This window comes from Anabrus simplex, chromosome 5, assembly GCF_040414725.1.
Source record: "Anabrus simplex isolate iqAnaSimp1 chromosome 5, ASM4041472v1, whole genome shotgun sequence".
In the NCBI taxonomy this organism is placed as follows: domain Eukaryota; kingdom Metazoa; phylum Arthropoda; class Insecta; order Orthoptera; family Tettigoniidae; genus Anabrus; species Anabrus simplex.
In genome coordinates this window covers 370,572,697-370,599,659 of record NC_090269.1, presented here as the reverse complement: position 1 = coordinate 370,599,659, position 26,963 = coordinate 370,572,697, and the positions used below count along the sequence as shown (strand labels likewise).

The 26,963-nt window shown below is 42.3% G+C and overlaps 1 protein-coding gene across 1 annotated transcript; it reads right to left on the bottom strand.

Annotated features, from left to right (window-relative positions):
* Window positions 1-475: 475 nt before the first annotated feature.
* LOC136874139 (ejaculatory bulb-specific protein 3-like) lies at window positions 476-9,163 on the bottom strand. Its single transcript, XM_067147697.2, has 2 exons — window positions 8,940-9,163; window positions 476-757 (listed from the first exon to the last, which is right to left on the bottom strand). Exons 1-2 carry the CDS (start codon window positions 9,133-9,135, stop codon window positions 561-563), a joined length of 393 nt encoding a protein of 130 aa, XP_067003798.1. The 5' UTR covers window positions 9,136-9,163; the 3' UTR covers window positions 476-560.
* Window positions 9,164-26,963: the final 17,800 nt, after the last annotated feature.

Sequence of the window (26,963 nt, the reverse complement as noted above, 5' to 3'; positions counted from 1 at the left end):
ATTCTATCACGAAGATTTCGGGTACATTTCTTGCCACATCGAATACTGTCCAGAAGTCATGCGGCACATACCGACTGTATCTTAAAATGTGGAAAAAGGAACGTTTAATGGTTGAATGCTGATATTTGCGGAAATAATTTTACTCGAAGCACATAATAGTTAACTACACCGCATATCTTCTTCGACAGGATTCAATCCAGACTGCACCTCACCTAGAGCTTACCCGCAATAAAACTAACCAAATGTTTGGTGTCCAGAGATGTTCCGACTTCTGTTCATTTTAACCTCATCGCAAGCCTCTGCCACAATATTGCTGCATTTCGAAATGGAAAATCTGCAGGGTTATCTTGTAAGCGAAAATGAATCAACGAAATATCCAATGAAACATTTTATTGTCTCTGAGATTTATTTATTAGTCTCAAGAGATCGCCGTTCTAGTAAGAGGGAAAAGCAGAGGAATATTATAAAACCTCAATGAAATATTGTAAATATATTTAATGAACAACAAAAAACAAGTTTCAATTATACAACAAACGGCTTATCTCCACTGCGTAATCACATTACACGGTAATACCATGCTTTCTGGCTTCTTCCTCGTACTTCTTGGTGTATTCTCCGGTGGGATCCCACTTGGCCTTCAGTTTCTTCCATCCCTCAGCGTCGTTATGAATGATCCATTTGATGACCTTCTCTGCCTTCTCCTTCTGCTTGTCGGTGCATTTACTACATCCAGTAGCCAGAGCGTCAGGAAGGTCCTCTGGAACATAACATGAAACAATGAGCTCGCTTTACCGAAAAACTCCAGTACATCATCAGAAGAACATCACGACTGTTGGTTTGTTACATTTTAAATTATCTCGTGCGATGCCGACGATTAAGTTCATCCCTATAAAGACACAGAAAGGTGATAACAGTTAACAATTTTTCTCGTAATTCCACACAGTAGTTCAGTCTAGATCAGGGATCTCCAAAATACGGCACCCGGTCACATGTGGCCCACGAAGGAGTTTAATCAGGCCCCCGGCTTGCGGAAAAACCCTAGAAAACTACCTTTCGTGAGAAAAACAAGGGAAAAGGCATTATTTTAATGCCATGCACCGTTCTTACTAATTTCTAAATTATACGACGGACTGCCATTGTTCCACGGAGTTTACCTGTTCTTGGAACTACTTATACCTACTAGCAGACATTTTTCCTGATGACGTACATACATACATACATACATACATACATACATACATACATACATACATACATACATACATACATACATACATACATACATACATACAACGCCTTTTAGCATTCAGGCTGCAAGATTATGTGATTATACTAACCGTCGCCACAGTCCTCTATTTGCAACTAGTTCTGTGGATTCGTTTAGTACCATACTTTTTATTTTTAAATAATTAGAAACCAAGTCTAACTATTGTCGTCTTGGTCTCCCTCTACTTCTATTATCCTTCAGGACAGAGTCCATTACTCGGCTAGGTATAACATCCTCCTACATTCGCCTCGCATGTCCCCACCACCGATGCCGGTTTATGCCTACCGCTTTATCCAAGTTCATTCATTACTTAGACTTTATCTGCTTATACCAAGTAACCTCCTGCCATTGTTCCTACCTGTTTGTACTGGATATCATTCTCGCTACTTTCATATTTGTTACTTATAAGTTATGAATAAGATATCCTGAGTTTTGTTCGACAGCTGAATTCTTTCTTACACAATGCTGTTGATCGCAACTGCGAGATGACTGTCTTAGTTTTACGTCGCACCGACACATATAGGTCTTATGGCGACGATGGGACAGGAAAGGCCTAAGAATGGAAAGGAAGAGGCCGTGGCCATAATAAAGGTACAGCCCCAGCATTTGCCTGATGTGAAAAGCGGAAACCACAGAAAACCATCTTGAGGGCTGCCGATAGTAGGATTCGAACCCACTATCTCCCGGATGCGAGTTCACAGCTGCGCCCCTCTAACCGCACGACCAGCTCGCCCGGTTGACATCAATTTGGTGTTGGAAAGGTTAATATTCGTATGATACTCATTGAACTTATTGTAAGTTCCAAGATGTTTGGCTACAGGACTTCAGCACAGTTAGCCATAATGAGCAAGTCCTTGTCATGGGCCAAACGACCTACTACATTTCCACCTAACTGAATCACCTCCTGCCACTTTATACCTTTACGTAGTTGATCCATGACGACTACGAACAATGCGAGGGAACACCTGTATGTACCTTGAACAGAGATCTCACTCTACCACCAATACTTACTGCAGCCCAATTGTCAGCATAAGGGCCTTTTTATTGCTATTAATAATCTACCCTTAGTCCCATAATCTCCCATTTCGGCTGACATAATTTCCGTCGGTACTCCGTGATGTACCTTCTCTAGATCTACGAAGATAACTGTCTGTTCCTCACCAGGCATTTTTCCTTAATTACCTGGTGAATATCAGAAATGTGGTCCTAACAGCCCCTGTCAACAATTCACCGCACACTCTCTTCTAAACTGCCAGTGAACACCTTGTCTGGTGTACTAAACAATGAAATACCTAGATAATCAGTGAAGTCCTTCCTGTTCCCTTCTTATAGAAGGGTGCAATTACATGTAGTATTGAGATAAATTTGGAATAATTCAAGCTGACGTAATGGGGCAAAAAATAATTTCTAAGATAAGGCTTAAGGGATTGGAATAATTTATCAAGGAAGATGTTCGATAAATTACAAGTTCCTCGAAAACATTTCAGAAAATACTATGCAAACAACTGATGGGAAATCCACCACCTGAACGACTGTCATAAATGCAGATCATTGATTGATTGATTGATTGATTGATTGATTGATTGATTGATTGATTGATTGATTGATTGATTGATTGATTGATTGATTGATTGATTGATTAATAATTACATACTGCTTTTTCCCAATCAAGAGGTACCTTCCAAACATATCTATGTAACTAACATATACTAAACTGTGCTCGGAGGGTGCAATATGTGGATGTCTACACTAAAAACGTTTTATAATACATTTTAGTAATTCCTTTATGATAAATGTGCCAATCTTGCAGAGTAGTAGCGTGTCTGCCTGTTACTGGGGGGGGGGGGGCTTTTTTGATTCCCGGCCAGGTCAGATATTTTCACCTGGATCTTAGGTCTGGTTCGAGGTCAACACAGCCTACGTAATTACAGTTGAGGAGACATTTGATGGTGAGATGATGGCCTTGGTCTAGAAAACCAAGAGTAACGGCCGAGAAGATTCGTCATGCTGACCACACAACACATTGTAAGTGCAGGCCTTAGGGCTGGGCAGCGGTCACTTAGTAGGCCATTCCATTTCGGCGCTGTTGCGTTATGAGGTTTGGTTTCGTTCTGATAAATTCTCCATTACGGCCCCCCACTGAGAGTCAAAATTTGATACATATGTGGCCTTCAGGGTCCTGTAAGTTGGAGCCTCCTCGACTAGAGTCCATACTGTGAATATGATGCACTAATCCCTCATTATCATCACCTTGCAGGGTCTCATGGGTTGCGAAAACGAGTGTATCGTTGCTAAGGATGCCCCGATAGTGGGTTCGAATGCCGCTCTGCAGACCTGAAGATGGCATTCAGTTTGTTTCCAATTTTTCACCAGGCAAATGCTGTAACTGTACCTTAATTAGGACTATAGCCAATTCTACCCGCTTCTCGCCATTTCCTGTCCCATCGTCACCATAAAGCCTATTAGTTTCTGTATGACATAGAGCAAGTTTGCAAAAATATCTATATATTGTTGTTTAATAATGTCACTCCGCGCCAACTCTCTGCTGACAGATCGGAACATACCGCTTAGTCAAACAGCTCCTCTCCTTACTTCCAGGTGTAAGTGCTCTTAAAATAGCGTGGACTACCCCAGCCGTTAGTAATATTATACAACGGAGTACTCCGTATCAAGTTAGAATTAAATATTCAACAAAAATGTCAAGGGCAACTCCGGCTATTTGCAGAGAAAAAGGCTTTTCTCTTCTCTGACCCATGCCTTCATCCATACAAACCAAAACAACGACTAAACTGTAATGTATCCACAAAGTCGCACACGGGATGCTGTCAGTTGGTACAATTATTTCATTTACGCGTATTTACAAATTACACACATAACCTTAAATCACTCTTGTCAAAAACAAAACATTCATATCACAAACCACCATTTAAGGACAACTGCCAATCGCTGCTCATCGAGATGACAACATTGAAACTCAAATAAAACAGTTGACTGCGTAAAAGCATGCCACTTCAACATGGAGACTGAGATTACCGCATGTCACGAGATAACTCCATAACTCGCCAACCAATAACTTCCAACAACTCACTTAACAGTAACTCTCAATAACTGCCATGGTCATCTCTTTATATAGGTGCCTGCCCAGGCGTCTAGAAAGTTACATTATAAAAAATATCTTCGTGAAAATTCTAGAGTGCACAGTTTACAATGGATGGAATATTGTCAATTATTTTCTCAATAATAATAATTATTATTATTCGAGCACGATATCTGCATTAGTTAACCATGGACGAGAGAATATTGTTTTCAAGTTATACCTGTTATTACGCTTGCATCAACTGTTAATCTTAAACACGTAAATGGACAAACATGAACCTACATTACGCCACACGCGTTTTCTGTATAACTTTGGAAATAATATGCTTTTATATGTTAAAAACTGCGAAATGGTCATGCACCAGGGAGCTCAAGTGTGCATTGTGGAGTGGGAAAATTTGGAGGCAAAATGCAGGAAGAATATTGTAAGTTCTTTCAAAAGTTTCCCAATATGATTTACACAGTGAGCAATGGAAAATCCTAATTATCCAGACATATTTCTGACGCAGTAAAAGTAATACTCTCCTTCAGAAGAACATACTTTTAAATATCCTGTAAAATTGCATATTTGTCACCGAGGTACAGATATTCACTCTGACAATTTTGAGGAAGTAGTATTTCTAATTGTGAAAGAAATAATGAAATAATCGCTTTAAAGTTTTGCGATGTTAGCTCCGATACACAAATGGAAACGTGTATTTCTTTTCTAAGGTATCCCCGTAACAAAGTGGTGGAAAGCGTTCCAACAAGGTAACTGATTCAGTGTTTGGAAGGGTATAGTCAATTTAATGTACACCAATATACAAAAGAAAACCCCAATATAGTAGAAAATTAGCATACTAAGTGCAATGTACTTTTTGTGCACAGATATATAACTATCCTACTTTAACATGGAGCGGTTAGATTTAAAGGAAGTTTGCAAGTCGGAACATGTATCCATAAAGAATCCAATTCACTTGCGTTCCCCACTGATGTGCATGTAGAGCTGTCACTGAGGTGGCAGATTCCCTATTAATTGTTTACCTAGTCTTTTAATAAGATTTCAAGAGATTTAGAAAATTATCGAGCATCATCCTTAGCTAATTACAGTATTCTAGTCCCTTATTCCACGAGTTACTTTATTTCTCAATCAAAATATTGTAATATCCAGTCAAAGCAAGTTTGCTTTTCTATGACAATTAATTAATTGTACGGACAAGATTGAAATACTTGCGTTTAGATTGAAGACAGTGTTTTTCCTACGATGAATCATTAATTATTGGCACTACGTGCATGATTGCTACCTGCCACTCTCTAAAAAGGTGTTTCTCTCCTTGAACTGAATGAATGTAAAAGTAAGCAGTTCGTTTTTGATTTAATTACTAGAGAAGTAACATACAACTATTTTATCCCTATCCGTTCAGTTAACTTAGAAATAGCATTACTCTTTAACCTTCAGATTATCTCAGACCTGTCCTCAGAAGTGGAAAGCAGACCACCAGAGCGATTCCTCCTCTGCTTCACCAGTACTTAAGAAAAGAACTAGATATATTTTGACGCCATTCTACAAATTGTCACAACAAGAAATTGCCCATGTACCAAGTCATGAGTAAGTGTTGGCTTTATATAATATTATCATCATTGCATCATGGACGTAAACATTTAATAATTTATCATTTATTCCTGTCACTGTAGCTTCGTTTCAGGAGCTATAATAATAATAATAATAATAATAATAATAATAATAATAATAATAATAATACAAAAACGTTTTCATATATTAGTGGTAATTTGTCGGCCTCCGGATCCCAAGATAGGGGGTTCGAACCCGGGAGAGGTAGTCGGATTTTTGAAGGCGGAAAAAATTCATTCGACACTCCATGTCGTACGTTTCCGACATGTAAAAGATCTCTGCTGACACATTTGGTGTTTACCAGACAAAATTCATTAAATCTCAGCCACAGACGCCCAAGAGAGTTTCGGTTTACTCGGTCTGCCATCTAGTGAGCCTAGAGTAAAAACGGAACGTTGAAATTGACGAGCAGACAGCCAGATGGCGTCAAATTGAAATGTCTGCACACCGTAGCTGAGGCCATACGATTATTATTATTATTATTATTATTATTATTATTATTATTAGGGGCTGCCTGGCCGAGTCGGTAAAGGCGTGCTCAGTTCGCCCGGAAGGACGTGGGTTCGAATCCCCGTCAGGAAGTCGTAACATTTAAGAAAAGAGGTTTCCACTTCCGGAGGTGCATATGGCCCTGAGGTTCACTCAGCCTACACCAAAAATGAGTACCAGGTTAATTCCTGGGGGCAAAGGCGGCCGGGAGTAAAGCTAACCACTCTACCTCATCACGTGCCGAGGTTAACAATGGTGGAAGCCTTTACCTTCCACTCCTCCAAGGGTTTCAATGGCCTGTACGGAGGTGACTTTGCTTTGCTATTATTATTATTATTATTATTATTATTATTATTATTATTATTATTATTATTATTATTATTATTATTATTATTATTATTATTATTATTATTATTATTATTATTATTATTATTATTTATTCGTTCCGTTCCTGACTGCGACGGCAGCCCTTCTAGACAGTAACTCCGTCTCTCAGGCCAAGGTGAAATGATACGGTGAAGGAGATGTTCGGAGAAGGTTGGGGGATTGGCGCCGTGGCCTATTCTAGGAAATATTCCGACATTCGCCTTAGTGCAGGAGCATAGAAAAACACGGGAATCCATTATCAGCACAGCCGGCGGTAGAAACCACCCGCTCTTCCTCTCCCGAATGCAGAAGCATAGGAGCCAAGACAGAACAGCGGTCATCCTTTCCCTGCTCACTTGGTCGGTCGGAGTTCAGAGCTGTCGGACCAACGGACCACCTGTGGCCACTTGTAGTCCAATGCCTACCCTGCAACCGCCGACATTGCTATTCCTCTTCTTCCGCTTATTATTATTATTATTATTATTATTATTATTATTATTATTATTATTATTATTATTATTATTATTATTATTATTATTATTATTATGGTCGAACGTTTCCTACCTTCAATGAGAATAAAGACGTTAAAGTCGTTTCAATAAGCAAATACAGTATACACTCCGATCGAAAGATCTAAAACTCTCTTCCTTCGAGCACGTAGCGAACATAATTATTGATTCCTTATCAACAAGTAAATTAATCAAATGTTTGTACTATTGGCATGTTGACACATTATTAATTATACAGGTTAAAAAATTATTACTGTAAGTAAACTGCAATATAATTTTATACATGTCTGTATTCCTTGCCTAAAATTAAAAAGCGCCTGGCTAATAAGACATGCTCCTTTTAAATGTTAAAAACAGTATTTTACTCCTAAATGAAGAAATTATTCTTTCTTTACTAGCAAATCAATCAATAATTGCAAATGAAGGAGCACATACAACTTAGAATAGGTCATGAAAATAATGTTTGTGTGCTGAAGAATATTTTGTACCCTAAGATGTACATACACCTACTGGAATATAGATTCAGAAGGTGTTTGTGTATAATGTGATTTTCTATGAAGCATTAAGGCGTATGGTAACTAAAGCAGCAAAAAAAAATGATGTTACAGAATAAATATCAATATGGAATGTGTAAATGGCTTACAAAGGACGATATAATGGGTCGAGTTGCTGGGAAATGGGACATGTTATGAGGCTTGACTACAAAAAGAGAAGGATAGTAGGGCCAAGGGTCCTCTCATATGGGAGGCGATGGTACAAACTAAACCGTGAACTCTACCATCACCAAGAAACCGTCACTGATCCCATCAGAATAAAACGACTAGCTTTCTGCGGACACCTGTATGGAACGGATTCTCACAATCTGTCCTCTAAGATCCTCAAAGTAATCAGCAAGGTTAAAGCCAATGGATCGCTGTGGATACAGCAGGTAGAGAAGGATCTGGTAAAATTTGATATTAATAATGCCATCATAATTAACAGAAGAAACTACCGTTCAACTATCAAAACCGTACTTCTACTAACATCCCTTACAGAGAATTTAACCACAATGAGACAAGGAAATGGTCCGAGGAACGCAAAATAGAGTTCAGCTAGAAAACGAAGGATTACTGGGCCAATAGAAAAAGTGAAGGTAGGGCCTACCAAGAAAATGCAGCAGGCAAACTTACCATTAAGAACACCAGAAGGGACAACATTCGAAAACAACAACAACAACAACAACAACACAGCTAAAGCACAAGCACCGTATTCCTCAGGCGGTCCAAACGAACTCAACAAAAATAATAATAACAATGATAACAATAATAATAATAATAATAATAATAATAATCATATTGGAGTCTAATAATGTTTTATACCCCACTAACTACATTACGAGTTTCCGTGGAATACGAGAAACATTAATAATTATTTGGGAAATCCTGTACAGATTGGCCTGTATTCGAACCACGGTCCTCTCGATGAGACTTTTGACTATCGCGCACTCTAGATTATTGTTGAAACAGACTTCAACAGATATGTAGTGTAGAAGTGTGCAATTCAGGACTATAAACTGGTTAAAATGTCCTTCTTCGAGGATAAGCAAGTTCTAGGTACTTACTTTTGAGTTCCTTGCCTTCCTCCGAACAGCTCTTGTCATCTTCAGCCACCAGACAATCGAAATACGCCTTCCTCAACCGTTCATTGCTGAGGATCTCGTCCACGTTGATGTTATCATACTTGGTGGTGTAGGTGTCGCCAGCCAGGACGACAGCCACGGTGGCGAGGAGGACGCACAGTGCCAGTACTCGGTTCATGGTGAAGAAGAGTGTGGTCCGACCTCAACTCCACACCCTTATATACCACACGGTAGGTGATGAGATAATAGATACGTGGAAAAAATTCCCCCAAGCGTTGCTTCTGGAAAACAAGATTACAACATGTATATTGAATGTAGATTTCTGTTCGTTTTATTTCACCTGCTTCAATAAAAAGTGTATGCGTCATGTGTTGTAACTGACATCCTGCCAACTAGAAAAACATAATGCCTAAGCTTGATTTCATTACTGTCATGGAATTAAAAGACTGTAATAGAGTCCACCGAATATCAGACACGGGGGAGTTAAATAAGATAGAATAATTGTTTCAAGCATTACCTTCAAATGTATGGCTGGATAGTAAATGGCATGTAGAGAGTTTACAACTAATTCCTTCCCACCACATCACAAGTTAATTATGAAGTGCATTCGAGATAAAACACCTCCGGGTTTTTTTCCAACTAACTAATCTCACGTAAACTATGAATCTTGTGTCATTTCTCGGAGTAATCTCCTTGCAGCCGTACACATTTCTCACAACGTGGACGCCTTCATTCCGTGACACTGCCAACGCTTCTTTAGGGGTCTTTCTTGACCACTGAAATGTACGGCCACAGAGAGTGTTTTTCATCGTTGGAAAACGCCAGAATTCACTAAGAGCCAGGCCACGTGACCAGGGAACTTGGGGAATCGAGTTGCTTTCCAAAGAAACTGCTGCGTCATTTTCGCCCGATCCGCTGGAGTTTTGTCTCGCTGAATGAGCACACGTCCAGCCTTTTCCGGCCGTTTTCCGTTTTTCAGATTTTCAGGTCGTCATGGAGGATTGCGCGCTCTGATCCCACAGAAATGCCAACTCTGGAGACGATCTGTCCCACACTCATTCCGCGATTCTCAAAAACAACTTTCTCCACTCGCTCGACATTTCGCCAGAGAGGCCTGTGCAGGCAGAGATTGTCTTGGTTTCTTTTCACGCGACGTTTTGCTTTCTTTGAAAAGTTGCACCTACGAACGTACAGTAGACACATCCATGAAACCATCACCGCATCTCCCATTCAACTGGCGATGAATTTCAATTGGTGTCACACCATGCAAATGGAGAAAAACAAATGATTACACGCTCATCTTGTAATGAAAACGCCGCCATTTAAGTATCAAAAACAGTCTTCACTCTCTCCCCAGCCGCTAGGGTTCTTTGTGCTGTACAGTGCTGCCATCTCTGTCAATGAACGCTCGCTTACTTTTTTAAAAATTCGGATGATTCTATCTGTTTCCAGTTCTGAGAAAATGTGTTATAATTTGATCGCACCTCATACGATAGCACACCGATGAGTCCACCACACCTATCCATATCTGTAGGTTATTTTATTGACCTCATTCACTTAACCCTTGGTTATCATTGCGATATCAACTGTCACTTAAAACTAAAAGCTTATAAGGTTCATTCATTCGTATTTATACCGGGTGAATCACCTAAATAATTTACTCCAATCATTTCTGAAATGGATTGCTCTTGATGTACTGTTTTCACAGAAATGAAGTGCAATCAAGGTCAGTAGTATAAGTCAGGGATTCAGCCGCCTCCACCTCAACCGCCACAGGCTCTCGGGAGAGGCCTCCTCCAACTCCACCTCCACACGCTTTCGTTAGACGCCTCTGCCGCATTGACTGCGCTGGCTAAGAGCGCGAGCCTAATCTTACATCCGCCATCTTGGAGGGGCTCAACCTACTTTCTATGGGTAAGAGAGCTAGCCTAACATCATGGAGGGGCCTAACCTCAGTTTTACAGCTACATGTCCTTTCTGACGCGAGCCTAACCTCACATCGGCTAACTTGGAGAGGTTTAACCTAAATTTTGACGCACAAGACAGCAAACCTAACCTCATGGAAGGGCTTAACCTAAGTTTTATGGCCGGATTCCCTTCCCAACGCCAATTACACAAGATGGCGGCTATACATAGGCTCTTATGGGACGCCCTACGGACGCTTGCCCAATATGGCGGCTATACATAGCTTCTTATGAGCCCTCTTAAGGGCGCTTGCAAAATATAACGGCTGCAAGATGGCTGCTATACATAGGCTCTTATAAGACGCTCTAGGGACGCTTGCGCAAGATAACGGCTATCTAATTCTACATGATGGTGACTATACGTAGCTTCTTATGAGACGGATTAAGGGTGCTTACACAAGATGGCTGCCATACATAGGCTCTTATGAGACTCCCTAGGGATGCTTGCGTAAGATGGTGGCTATACATAGCTCCTTATGAGACGGCTTAAGGGCGATTGCACAAGATGGCTGCTATACATAGGCTGTTATGAGATTCCCTAGGGACGCTAGCGCAAGATGGCTGTTATACATAGCTCCTTATGAGACGCCCTACGGATGCTTGCGCAAGATGGCGGCTATACATAGATTCTTATGAGACGGCTTAAGGGCGCTTACACTAATTGGCTGCTATACATAGGCTCTTATGGGGCACCCTAGGGATGCTTGCGCAAGATGGCGGCTATATATAGCTCCTTATCTAACGGCTTAAGGGCGCTTGCACAAGATGGCTGCTATACATAGGCTCCTTCTGTGATGTCCTAGGGACGCTTGCGCAAGATGGCAGCTATCTAATTCTACAAGGAGGTGGCTATACACAGCTCGTTATGAGATGGCCTAGGGGTGCTCGCACAAGATGGCTGCTGCTCTTATGAGTATCCCTAGGGGTGCTTGCGCAAGATGGCGGCTATACACAGGCTCTTATGAAGAAAGCTGGCTTAGAGGCTACTGCGCAAGATGGCAGCTTCTGTTGTGAGGATCTTTATGCATGCGGTGGAGGGCAATTTGAAATTCTAGGTGCTCTTGTTTGTAAACACAGCTACGTGCTTTTTTGACAGTGGCCATCTTTAATCAACAAAGCATCGTGCTGCCATATTTAGGTACCACCTTTGAAATGTGGTACCGGGTAATTTGAAAAACTTCTACGTGGTTTGGACAGCTGTCAGCCGCCATCTTCAAAAACAACGCATCGTGCTGCTATCTTTACGACACTATACCTCATCCTTATACATGTGGTGCAGGGTAATTTGAAAAATTCCACTGCTTTTTTGACAGCTCCCATCATTAATTAACGGAGCATCGTGCTGCTATCTTTACAGCACTAAACATCATACGTTTGAAATGTGGTGGCGGATAACTTTAAAAATTCAACGTGCTTTTTTGACAGCTGTCAGAGGCTATCTTTAAACAATGGCGGCTATACATAGGCTGTTAATGGCTCCTCCTCCTCATCATCCTCCTCCTCGTCCACCTCCTCCGCCTCCTCCTCTGTCAAGGCATAGTTTTATATCTCTATCCAACCAGTTCAAACCTGCATCGCCAAGGCAAGAGTGTGCAAGTGCTGCAGTAATAACATCATTGTGCATGATTATACTTGCAGATCACAAAAGAAGTGATTGAAGCATAACAAGACTAGAATCGAACACTTTACTCGATGTCGTTAACTTCAACATGTGATCAGAACATTGATTGATGTGTTGTGATTACAACATAACAAGTCTATAATAGAACACGATACACGATGACGTTACTTACAACATGTGTTCAGAACATGTCAGTTGATACCCTTGTTCTACGAAGATGGATTCGAACAGAGAAATAAAATAAGAAAAGAATTCTGAACAGCTTGTGCAAGATAGCGGCTGTTATAACGTCCTCCTCCTCTTCCCGCTCGGTTAAGGCATATCTCTATCGAACGTACAACGCGATCTTATGCATAAGGCGGTGCAGATAGTGCGTAGCCAACTCGCTCGGTATGCGATAATATGAATACAACAAAAGTATAACTTCAAATGATTTGCCTTTTATTGTTTGTGTTGTACGAAAATCGAAAAGTACAGAACAAAACCATACTGCGTAGACAGCTCGCTCGGTAAACTATAATATGAATACATCAAATTTACAACTTCAAATGATTTGCCTTTTCTCGTGCTGAATACATAAAGGTATAGAACACAAACCATAATCAGATTTAGTTACAATAGAAAAAACATAGATTCAAACCTATTCTGGATTTTAAACTTCGTGTGCTGACGTAGCAAACCACGTGACCGCGACGTCACGACCACGTGGTCTTGTTTGTAAACAAATCTATGTGCTTTCTCGACAGCTGTCATCTTGACGGACCCTAACCTCACTTTTAAGGACAATAGAGCATCGCTAACCTCACTGCTGCCATCTTCACGGCGCTAAACTTCAAGGCTGCCACCTTTTCATGTCGTAGCGAGGAATTTAAAATCCAACAACAGAACATCGCTAACCTCACTGCTGCCATCTTGAAAAGTTCAGTGTTCCAAACCCAAAAAACTATCAAGCAGATACTGATTTCTGTTAGATAAACGCAACTCATTGCACCACTAATAGGTCGGGGATTTTATAATGTATTAGGTAATTCTGATAAGGCGTGACCCCTGGGATCCATTCCCTGTTATGTGTGGCATGAATTTCTTCGGTTCTGAACACAAAACCATTTACCAATAGAGATTAATTTGCTACACTTAACAAAGTAGAAGCGTTCTTGCTGATAACAGTCGATGAGGATGTTGCTGGTGTTAAAATGTACCAACTTCAGCTAACTCCGTCTAAGAGGAGGAGGGCGTAGTGAGGTGGTGGAGGAGCCCTTTAGCCCTTTATCCCTAGGAGGAGGAGGAGGAGGAGGAGGACGCGGTCAAGAGGAGGAGGGGGATGAGGAAGGGTCCTTTTATCCTTTTGCCCTTCTAATAAGATATAACCCTTAGGTCTTATTCTCTATTATGTGTGTAGCACAATTATTTTTCGGTTCAGCATTTTGCAATTATCTTGCATAGTAGCCCTCTACTGCACAAGCTACATGCTCCTAATCCATGCTAACAGACTGAAATAATATGTTTCCGAACCGATATTTCATGTTACATTTTTATGCGATAACTTGTTCAACTGCAAGGGACTTAAATGTAAGCAGTGTATTTCTTATAACACTAGGCGCTCTGTTTAATTTTTACTTTCTGCACAAGCTACAATCTCCTAACCCATGCCAACAGATTGAAACAATATGTTTCCGAAACGATATTTCATGTTACATGTTTATGCGATAACTTGTTCGCCTACTAGGGGGTCTTAAATGTAACCAATGTATTTCTTATAGCACTAGGCGTTCTGTTTAATTTCACTTTCCGTGTTTGCGATAAGAGAACAGGGTTTCAATCTATGATTTTTTATTGTAACTAAATCAGATTATCATATACCGAACTAGATGGCACGCAGTATGGTTTTTGTTCTATACCTCTTTGATATTCGCACAAGACAAGGCAAATCATTTAAAGATGTACGTTTAATATATTCATATACTCGTTTACTTAGCGAGCTGGCTACGACGTATGGTTTTGTTCTGTACTTTTTGATTTTCGTACTAGACAAATAACAAAAGTCAAAGCACTTAAAGTTATACTTTTGTTGTATTCATATTATCGTTTACCGAGCGAGTTGGCTACGCAGTATGTGCACCGTGTGCACTGCTTTATGCATAACGTCGCGTTGTACGTTCGATAGAGATATGCCTTAACCGCGCGGGAAGAGGAGGAGGAGGACGTTATAACAGCCGCTACCTTGCACAAGCTGTTCAGAATTCTTTTCTTATTTTATTTCTCTCTTCGAATCCATCTTCGTAGAACAAGGGTATCAACTGACATGTTCTGAACACATGTTGTAATTAACGTCATCGTGTATCGTGTTCTATTATAGTCTTGTTATGTTGTAATCACAACACATCAATCAATGTTCTGATCACATGTTGAAGTTAACGACATCGAGTACAGTGTTCGACTCTAGTCTTGTTATGTTTCAATCACTTCTTTTGTGATCTGCAAGTATAAACATGCACAATGATGTTATTACTGCAGCACGTGCACACTCTTGCCTTGGCGATGCAGGTTTGAACTGGTTGGATAGAGATATAAAACTATGCCTTGACAGAGGAGGAGGCGGAGGAGGTGGACGAGGAGGAGGATGATGAGGAGGAGGAGCCATTAACAGCCTATGTATAGCCGCCATTGTTTAAAGATAGCCGCCGACAGCTGTCAAAAAAGCACGTGGAATTTTTCAAATTATCCGCCACCATATTTCAAACGTATGATGTTTAGTGCTGTAAAGATAGCAGCACGATGCTCTGTTAATTAATGATGGGAGCTGTCAAAAAGCACGTGGAATTTTTCAAATTACCCTGCACCACATGTATAAGGATGAGGTTTAGTGTCGTAAAGATAGCAGCACGATGTGTTATTTTTAAAGATAGCGGCTGACAGCTGTCCAAACCACGTAGATTTTTTCAAATTACCCTCCACCACATAGCAAATAGTAGCTAAGGATGGCAGCACGATGCTCTGTTGATTAAAGATGGCCGCTCTCAAAATAGCACATGGAATTTTTTTCAAATTGCCCGCTACCACGTACCTAAGATAGTAGCTAAAGATGGCAGTACGATGCTTTGTTGATTAAAAAAGGCCGCTGTCAAAAAAGCACGTAGCTGTGTTTACAAACAAGAGCACGTAGAATTTCAAATTGCCCTCCACCGCATGCATAAGGATCTTCATAACAGCAGCTGCCATCTTGCGCAGTAGCCTCTAAGCTTGCTTTCTTCATAAGAGCCTGTGTATAGCCGCCATCTTGCACAAGCATCCCTCGGGCGTCTAAGAAGAGCAGCAGCCATCTTGTGCGAGCACCCCTAGGCCCTCTCATAAAGAGCTGTGTATAGCCGCCATCTTGTAGAATTAGATAGCCGCCATCTTGCGCAAGTGTCCCTAAAGAGTCTCAGAAGAGCAGCAGCCATCTTGTTTGAGCACCCCTAGACCGTCTCATAAGGAGCTGTGTATAGCCACCATCTTGTATAATTAGATAGCAGCCATCTTGCGCAAGCACCCTTAAGGCGTATCATAGGAGCCTATGTACAGCAGCCATCTTGTGCAAGCGCCCTTAAGCCGTCTCATAAGGAGCTATGTACAAGCATCCCTAGGGCGACTAATAAGGAGCATTGTATAGCAGCCATCTTGCGCAAACATCCCTAGGGCGTTTCATACGAGCCTATGTATAGCAGCCATCTTCTGCAAGTGCCCTTAAGCCGTCTCATAAGGAGCTATGTATAGCCGCCATCTTGCGCAAGCATCCCTAGGGCGTCTCATAAGGAGCTATGCATAGCAGCCATCTTGCGCAAGCATCCCTAGGGAGTCTCATAAAAGCCTATGTATAGCAGCCATCTTGTGTAATCACCCTTAAGCCGTCTCATAAGAAGCTATGTATAGTCGCCATCATGTAGAATTAGATAGCCGCCATCTTGCGCAAGCGTCCCTAGGGAGTCTTATACCAGCCTACGTATAGCAGCCATCTTGCAGCTGCCATCTTGTGCAAGCGCCCTTAAAAGGTCTCATAAGAAGCTATGTATAGCCGCCATCTTGCGCAAGCGTCCGTAGGGAGTCTCATAAGAGACTATGCTTAACCGCCATCTTGTGTAATTGGCGTCCGGAAAGGCATCCGGCCGTAAAACTGAGGTTAGACCCTTCCATGAGGTTAGGCTTGCTGTATTGTGCGTCAAAAGTTAGATTAAGCTCCTCGAAGATAGCCGATGTGAGATTAGGCTCGCATCAGGAAGGGCATACAGCTATAAAACTGCGGTTAGACCCCTCCATGATGTTAGGCTAGCTCTCTTACGCGTTAAAAGTTAGGTTAAGCCCCTCCAAGATGACGGATGTGAGATTAGGCTCGCCCTATTAGGCGTCAGGAAAGGCATCCGGCTGTAAAACTGAGGTTAGGCCCCTCCATGAGGTTAGGCTAGCTCTCTTACGCATGAAAAGTTAGGTTAAGCCCCTCCAAGATGGCGATATGAGGTTAGGCTCGCGCTCTTAGCCAGCGCAGTCATGCGGCGGAGGCCTCTAACTATGTAGATGTAGATGTGAAGATGGAAGAGGCCTCTCCGAGAGCCTGTGGAGGTGGAGGTGGAGGTGGAGGTGGAGGTGGAGGTGGAGGTGGAGGTGGAGGCGGCTAAATTATACTAAATTATAATACTAAGGTCTCATAATTGCATACTTGGTTTTTATAATTATTAGAGTGTGCATTTTTTAGAAATTTGTACACTGACTGACAGAGCAAATGCAACACCAAGAAGGAGTGGTCAGAACTTTATGCCAATTGCAGGGTAGACTGACGTCACTGAGGTATGCTCATGATGTGAAATGCGCCGCTGTGCTGCGCACGTAGCGAACGATAAATGGGACACGGCGTTGGCGAATGGCCCACTTCGTACCGTGATTTCTCAGCCGACAGTCATTGTAGAACGTGTTGTCGTGTGCCACAGGACACGTGTATAACTAAGAATGCCAGGCCGCCGTCAACGGAGGCATTTCCAGCAGACAGTCGACTTTACGAGGGGTATGGTGATCGGGCTGAGAAGGGCAGGTTGGTCGCTTCGTCAAATCGCAGCCGATACCCATAGGGATGTGTCCACGGTGCAGCGCCTGTGGCGAAGATGGTTGGCGCAGGGACATGTGGCACGTGCGAGGGGTCCAGGCGCAGCCCGAGTGACGTCAGCACGCGAGGATCGGCGCATCCGCCGCCAAGCGGTGGCAGCCCCGCACGCCACGTCAACCGCCATTCTTCGGCATGTGCAAGACACCCTGGCTGTTCCAATATCGACCAGAACAATTTCCCGTCGATTGGTTGAAGGAGGCCTGCACTCCCGGCGACCGCTCAGAAGACTACCATTGACTCCACAGCATAGACGTGCACGCCTGGCATGGTGCCGGGCTAGAGCGACTTGGATGAGGGAATGGCGGAACGTCGTGTTCTCCGATGAGTCACGCTTCTGTTCTGTCAGTGGTAGTCACCGCAGACGAGTGTGGCGTCGGCGTGGAGAAAGGTCAAATCCGGCAGTAACTGTGGAGCGCCCTACCGCTAGACAACGCGGCTTCATGGTTTGGGCCGCTATTGCGTATGATTCCACGTCACCTCTAGTGCGTATTCAAGGCACGTTAAATGCCCACCGCTACGTGCAGCATGTTCTGCGGCCGGTGGCACTCTCGTACCTTCAGGGGCTGCCCAATGCTCTGTTTCAGCAGGATAATGCCCGCCCACACACTGTTCGCATCTCCCAACAGGTTCTACGAGGTGTACAGATGCTTCCGTGGCCAGTGTACTCTCCGGATCTCTCACCAATCGAACACGTGCGAGATCTCATTGGACGCCGTTTGCAAACTCTACCCCAGCCTCGTACGGACGACCAACTGTGGCAAATGGTTGACAGAGAATGGAGAACCATCCCTCAGGACACCATCCGCACTCTTATTGACTCTGTACCTCGACGTGTTTCTGCGTGCATCGCCGCTCGCGGTGGTCCTACATCCTACTGAGTCGATGCCGTGCGCATTGTGTTAAGCTGCATATCGGTTTGAAATAAACATCAATTATTCGTCCGTGCCGTCTCTGTCTTTTCCCCAACTTTCATCCCTTTCGAACCACTCCTTCTTGGTGTTGCATTTGCTCTGTCAGTCAGTGTATTTCTAAATGGAGGAATGCCTATTAATATCATGAAATGGAAAACAAATAATTTGAAAGGCCTACAATATCGAAATCCCATAAAATTGTTCAAGAATTACATTACATTGACTGGTGTTTGTTGTGATGTTGTTTGTTTCGTGTGTTGCCACTGATCTCCGATAAATCGTAGCATGCCATTCTTCTGGTTCATACATGATCTGATAACTACTATTAGGTGACACGCTGGTTCACCTTTGTATTCCTATTCGTTCCTTACTGTGAGGCAAACGTCAGGCATTTTATACAAAACGATAGAGCAGTGCTGTCTGTGGTCGATATATTCCAGCTCTAGAACTTGGAATTTTTAGAACAAAACGTAGTACTTTTCGTGAAAATTGAAAAACTGTCCTGTTTTTCACTTGTTCTAGCATATCATGTGACAGCGTTAACTTTAAGACCGATATTTTATCGTTTTTCACTTTATTTAGCATATGGCAACATTAGTAAAATTTGTACAATAATTATCTCGTAATAGCTCTCCGAACATATTCTTGGACTATATGGTGAACAGTCTGCTTTAGAGCACCAGAGTCACAATTAGAAGAAGTTATTTTTTTTTCCACTTGTGCAGTAAATCGGCACACCTGCCAATGTTGGTTCTTATTCTGTTAAGAACCGAGCAGCTCTTGATTGGCAATCCAAAGCCAGATGGCTTGGAGGATATACACAGCATCTTACGTTGTTCCGCCGTAGCTTTAATCTGCCATGTGTGTTTCCAGCAGTCATAGATATTAAACCCGTTGTCAACTAACATCCTTGCAGCTTCCTTACTTTACTGATTGTTGCGATGTTTGCTTGACCAGGGAGGTGAGGATATTTCTGTGGTTTTTCGTAGTCCCGTGCAAGTGTTCTATCACGCCGCACAGAAGGAGGTGTTGTAGGTGTAACTATGGGTAACCAGAATTTAGGTGTAGGTCAGATTGTCCCAGTTATAAGACGCGTGGTAAGGTTGACCTGTATGTCAACAAGTCTTGTGTGAGTACTTTTGATCCAGCTGTAGAGAAATATTCCGCAACAGGACAAACCAGCACAAGAACCGAAATAAGGAGTGCCGATGCAGAGGATGCCTATGATGTGTCACAGAGATTCTAGAGTAGGTTATTTCGAGTTCTTATTTTGACCGCTGTTCTTAATAGGTGCTGTTTGTAAGTGAGCGCTCTATGAATTGTGACCCCCAGATATTTCGGGTTTGTGTTATGCCTGAGTAGCCTTCCTTCAAAGTAGACCGTGAGCACTTTTTTGGCCAAATTGTTGTTTAGGTGAAACGGTGAGACTTCTTTCTCAGCGACACTTGGCTGCAACCTCCATGTACGGAAATATTCACCAACAATTGTTAAATCATTGGTCAATACGGACTCGGTAACTTCACGACCTCTATGCCCAGTCATCAGCATACCGAAACTTAGTTGCTGTGGTTTCAGGCATTTGTGATATGTACAAACTGAACAGGAAAGGGGCCAGGTCAGATCCTTGCATTAGTCCGTTGTTTAGATTCACCTGTGCACTCATCTTGTTGCCCCTTTATTATTTGTAAACAACGGTTACTGACCGTTCGTTGATGAGATTGTCAGTCGGTCATTGTAATGGCCTATGTGGATTTCACTTTAAAGTTTGTCTGTGTCTGTTACAAGAATACGGGAAAATGGCTGGGTAGATTCTAATGAAAATTGTTATTTTAGTTTAGAAGAAAGTCGATTAAAATCTTAGCTATAAATTGTTCAAAAATAACCACTGGAAGGGGATCAGAAGGTGCACAAAAGCATGGAAAAAGGTGTATATTTTTGCCGGTTGGTTTTACATGAAAATAGTTCGTGGCAAATATTTGTTCTATGCCATTTTTCCACTACAGTTAAAAATAATCGAAATACACTGACTGACAGAGCAAATGCAACACCAAGAAGAAATGGTCAGAACTTTATGCCAATTGCAGGGTAGACTGACGTCACTGAGGTATGCTCATGATGTGAAATGCGCCGCTGTGCTGCGCACGTAGCGAACGATAAATGGGACACGGCGTTGGCGAATGGCCCACTTCGTACCGTGATTTCTCAGCCGACAGTCATTGTAGAACGTGTTGTCGTGTGCCACAGGACACGTGTATACCTAAGAATGCCAGGCCGCCGTCAACGGAGGCGTTTCCAGCAGACAGACGACTTTACGAGGGGTATGGCGATCGGGATGAGAAGGGCAGGTTGGTCGCTTCGTCAAATCGCAGCCGATACCCATAGGGATGTGTCCACGGTGCAGTGCCTGTGGCGAAGATGGTTGGCGCAGGGACATGTGGCACGTGCGAGGGGTCCAGGCGCAGCCCGAGTGACGTCAGCACGCGAGGATCGGCGCATCCGCCGCCAAGCGGTGGCAGCCCCGCACGCCACGTCAACCGCCATTCTTCGGCATGTGCAAGACACCCTGGCTGTTCCAATATCGACCAGAACAATTTCCCGTCGATTGGTTGAAGGAGGCCTGCACTCCCGGCGTCCGCTCAGAAGACTACCATTGACTCCACAGCATAGACGTGCACGCCTGGCATGGTGCCGGGCTAGAGCGACTTGGATGAGGGAATGGCGGAACGTCGTGTTCTCCGATGAGTCACGCTTCTGTTCTGTCAGTGATAGTCACCGCAGACGAGTGTGGCGTCGGCGTGGAGAAAGGTCAAATCCGGCAGTAACTGTGGAGCGCCCTACCGCTAGACAACGCGGCATCATGGTTTGGGCCGCTATTTCGTATGATTCCATGTCACCTCTAGTGCGTATTCAAGGCACGTTAAATGCCCACCGCTACGTGCAGCATGTGCTGCGGCCGGTGGCACTCCCGTACCTTCAGGGGCTGCCCAATGCTCTGTTTCAGCAGGATAATGCCCGCCCACACACTACTCGCATCTCCCAACAGGCTCTACGAGGTGTACACATGCTTCCGTGGCCAGCGTACTCTCCGGATCTCTCACCAATCGAACACGTGTGGGATCTCATTGGACGCCGTTTGCAAACTCTACCCCAACCTCGTACGGACGACCAACTGTGGCAAATGGTTGACAGAGAATGGAGAACCATCCCTCAGGACACCATCCGCACTCTTATTGACTCTGTACCTCGACGTGTTTCTGCGTGCATCGCCGCTCGCGGTGGTCCTACATCCTACTGAGTCGATGCCGTGCGCATTGTGTAACCTGCATATCGGTTTGAAATAAACATCAATTATTCGTCCGTGCCGTCTGTGTTTTTCCCCAACTTTCATCCCTTTCGAACCACTCCTTCTTGGTGTTGCATTTGCTCTGTCAGTCAGTGTATATGTAGACTTTGTACAAACATTTTCTAAAAGCCGGTAACTAACTCTAGGTCAATAGACTGTAAAGACTGTTTCTATGGGAATCGTTCCGGTAACGTATTACATTTTTTGTATATCTGTCAGTATTTTAAAAAGTATTAACCCGATGCTTGGTTTTCTTCTATGCCGGAAAGAAGAGATCAAATCAAGATCATCAATACTGAAAAAAATATAATAATAATAATAATAATGTAATTGTTTTTTACGCGACAGTAAATGTACCGACTCGAGGCTGACGTATGCCAGCCCCTTCATATACCACCGGGCTGAGCCAGGTTCCAACCTGTCAAGTTGGGGTCAGAAGGCCAGCATCTCAACCGTCTGAGTCACTCAGCCCGGCAATGAAAAATATGAAAGTGCAAAGAGCCCCAGACAGCACGGAAGAAAGTGCGTCATGACAAGCCGCTGATACAGAGAGTTATGACAATTTATGTTCCTCAGAATCTGGGGAACAATACGAAAGGTGGACAAACGTAGTAATGATGCACATGCTAAGAAAATGACCCATCAAAGACGGTGTACTAGAGCAAGTTATAGTATTGAACCCTTGAACTTACCATTCCATCGTTGGTCGGCCACGGCTGCTACAGTAGAACAATTTAGAACTCTTAAATCATAGGTCGTTGCGGGAATAAATTCGGTCACGATCTTAACCAAACGATGGGGTTCAGAAGAAAGCCTAACTACTTGAAATGAGGAGCAAAAATGTGCTTACTAACTTTTATTAAACTGAAATAGCACGATAACATAATTAATTTAATAGGCATTCTTGCGAAAAAACAATATAAATTATTGGTTTTGAATGTTCCAAACACAGTCACATTACATAACGCCAATTTGTTTCTTACAAAGCCGAAGAGTTTCTTCGGAGAAGCTAATATGTTAGTGGACAGCGAAACTGAAAAACTGAAAAAGGAAAGACCTGAAAACCGGGCACCTATTATTCCAAACGAGAACTGAGAGTTAATCCACACGATCCGTGGAAAATCTGACTTTCAACAAGTAGAACGCCTGATTTTCTCTCCATTAAGGTTATCCACCAGTCAAATACCCTTCACGGATACGGAACATCCGCCGAATGGACCCTTAATCGAACCAAACTGACTATCAGTTGCTTTGGATAGGTTGCGAAATATTATGGGAAAGCATGGTGTTCACTATAAGTTAACAGCATCATTCACAATTGAAATAAAATTCCACCATGTATTTGTCATTCATGACACCCTTAAGTGATAAGATAATCCCGATGCTAACTGTGCATCACCCCAAACAGCTGTTCGGAAGGAACCAACAACAACAGGATCCGGGAGGATCTTACGTTAGATCGTTCTAAAGGAACAAAACTGCGAAATGCAGGAAACACTTACTAATCATGCATTTAGAAGAAATGCCAAACACTGAAGTTAATCAAAAGTGAAAAGTCACTTGAAAATATTATTATTGAACCGATTTTCAGGTTTGAAATGGGTTTGTTATGCTTAATAAAATTACCAGTCCACGCTACAATTTACTACAATTTTAAGGAATTCTTTCCTTTGAAAACAATGCTACCAGTACAGATCTCTCTATTTACTGTCTGTCCCAACACACTACTATAAAGTGATTACTTACTTACGTTAACTATGAATAAGAATGAAAATACGACAAGATTAAACATAAAATAAAATACTGGCTGACGAATCGAAACCGCATTCGCAACTCAAGTCTCACACTAATACACTGAGTGTCAATATGCACACTATCAAACGAGAACGTACGTTAAAACGAGAAAACAATAAAGTCCGTAAAAATAAATTAACATCTCGAAGTCATTAACGCTTAGCACGCACGAAAAATTACAGTAAAAACATTTAATCTATGTCGAGCCGATATCCAACACTTGGACAGCCCTCACTTCTCTGATAGCAGTCCCGTTATCTCAATGGAGAGCTCCGCATTGACCCTCGTCATAAAATCATATCGTATTGTAAATGCGACCTTTCCCCAGGCCGCTTCAAGAAACAAAACAAAGAAATATCTAAACTGAGGCTTGAGTGTGTACAGCTACCATCCCAGACCTATCGTCGGGCTCACTTGAAATCTGTGCACCCTAACCCTAATCATTATATACATGATGCCTTCCAAATTCTATCGTCGGGCGTGACCTAGGACGTCTCATCATCAGTGACTCCAAGAATAACAAGTGACGTCCTAAATCTATCGTCGGGCGTCAAAGTGGGTCGTACCACGTCTCCCTTAACATATCAGGCGAACAGCAATTTCAAACAGACTCTGATATTCAACACTAAATTTGGTCAGACCAATACCACACGACGGAACCAACGTCTCTATTATCAAATGAATACAAGTCGAAATACAGTAAGTCTCTACCTCTCGAAAAATACAGTAAGTGTCTACCTCATTATAATATGTGAACTCAAAAATAAATAGACGTGACGAACGATTCTCCACCTCGAACACAATCTCAGCCTGTGCACCGAAGTGTTAGGGAAGCAAATGAAAATTCCCAACACACGTTTACCCTTTTAGTGGATGCCTTCAAAATAATAATCATCACCACCGCATTCGAAATTCTCAAATCGCCTATCATCAATTCCAACCATCTTATCAATGACTTCTCCAGTGAACAAATTCGATATAACCCAACCGTGTGTCCAAAGTGCTCTTCGATCCTGGAGATCGCACATTTTCTTAACAAAAGTCACTGGATGTTTACTACCCAGACTTAACATTTTACCAGAGTCGTCTTCACTTGGAATCGTTCTATAAATTTACAAGGCTTCACACCATAGTCGTCTCAAATTCGGATTGATTGCGGAAAACCATACAGCCTGTCTTAACACAGCCTGTTTCCTAAATACTTCCTCTACAAAATACAGCTTATCTCAACACACTTTCTCATCGCTTTATTCCAGCGGTATCGCTTCTCTCTCATCTCCACGCACATATAAATCCATCGCTCTCAATCCCTTTCCTTCACGACCCTTTTTCATACTTCGATCCCCTGGTGAAAACGACAACCATTATCAAACACATCTCTTACTTTACTATTATTACGATTTTCGAACCTCAAGAGTCCAAGAGCACACATCGACCTTTCGCAACACTGGTATACACGATGTTTCAAAATTTTCTTCCCATTAATAACTGTGACTCTAACAAATTTTCTTGACATTATCTAAACATGCTTACGATCCTTGTAAATATAACTGGTTAAATGCAATTTAACAGAGAAGAATTTCCTTATCCCGCGGTAAACATTATTATTATTGTTATTATTATTATTATTATTATTATTATTATTATTATCGACCAGCATTTCTGAATGCAACTGACACCTGAGATTAAGATATTCGCCACGACAAATTTACACTTATAACGTTCACAAATCCGCACTTTGAATGATATCTCATCTCAACACAAAATTTTAAGCGTCGCATTTTACCGTTCTTGACATGAATTTACACACTGAAATTTTCACACGCTGACCAAAATTTACAACGCCTTTCGCCTGATAATTACGAATATCGACCCGACAATCATCTGGAAAACGTTGGTTAGGACAGACAGTAACTAACTAACTACAACATAATATAAAATTAGACAGACCTGCACAATGGTGACATTCTCAGCATTCTGGTTACATCCTCACCAGCAACCTCGCACTTAGCCACTCATTTTCACAGATAACATTTTCATTTTCAAAATCTCACTCATCCAAACACTACCCTTCACACACACGAGATTAAAATTACCATATAAATAATGCACTTTCTCTGTAACTTGCACCACGAACTTCCCTCGTCCGGCAGTCGACTACAACTGTCTGATGCTTTCTCAGAGTGGTTTCTCTCTCCGTTGTTTCAATAAGAACAGGTGTTCAACCGATAAAGGGAGCAGAACTCCTCTGCGTAGCTTCCCCCAGACCCTCTTCACTTACAAGAGTACATGAAATGATAAAATATAAAATCTGCTGTGTATATTCCAACCAGCCTACACCTTCCCAGTTCGTCTGCAAACGTTCAGAACTTTCCCAATCGCTTTTCTTCTTAACCAAATTTATGGACCTTAGCCACGAACATGTATTTAATTATTGTCGGTCAATCTGGCGCGAATTTCTAATGACGACGGGCACAAGCTCCCGCGGCTCCAAGTTCCAGATCGACACTGAAAAATCTACGGTGGGGGGTTTCTTTTATAATTTCCGGAAGGACGCTATCCCCTCTATGAGGCTTGGTTGTGTAATCTGCCAATTTTGCTTCTAATAACCCGATTTTGATAAGATTTGTCCCAGGACTCCGTACAGACTTGCATTTATGTTCGATGTTAATTTTATAATTTTTCTACACTCACAACAGGAGAAATAAATTGTTTCTGCCCGTGCGTTTCGCGCGTTTTCTTCTGCCCCTGACCTTGGCACGTGTAACTAGTTCGCTGATCTCACGCTACCATGTACTTGGGCTTAACTGCACTTAAAATTTTCCCTGGTGTCACTAACTTCACGGAGGGTGTATGAATAATTTTGCTTATTTATTTCTTCCTTTACTATATTGTCAAAATCCCTCGTTGTGCAGAATTCCATTAATTTAGAGAATCGTTGGGCACTCGAGTCCCACCGAGGTGTCCCGGCAATTCACGAGCTCGCCGTGAGGAAGAACCTTACCACGCGACATCGGGGCTCGCAGGAGCGCAAAAATGGCTGCCCTCAAACATACAGTAGTTTCTGAATACCAAATAAATATTTGAGAAAAATGAAAATTTTTCTCACCGTAGAATTATGGGTTCAGTATATTAGGGTGACCAGATTACAAGCATGAAAATACAGGACACTTCGACTGTCGTTCATTATGAAGTCCCGTTTAAGATTATATTTCCTTAGCAAAAGCCACGGACCTCACTTA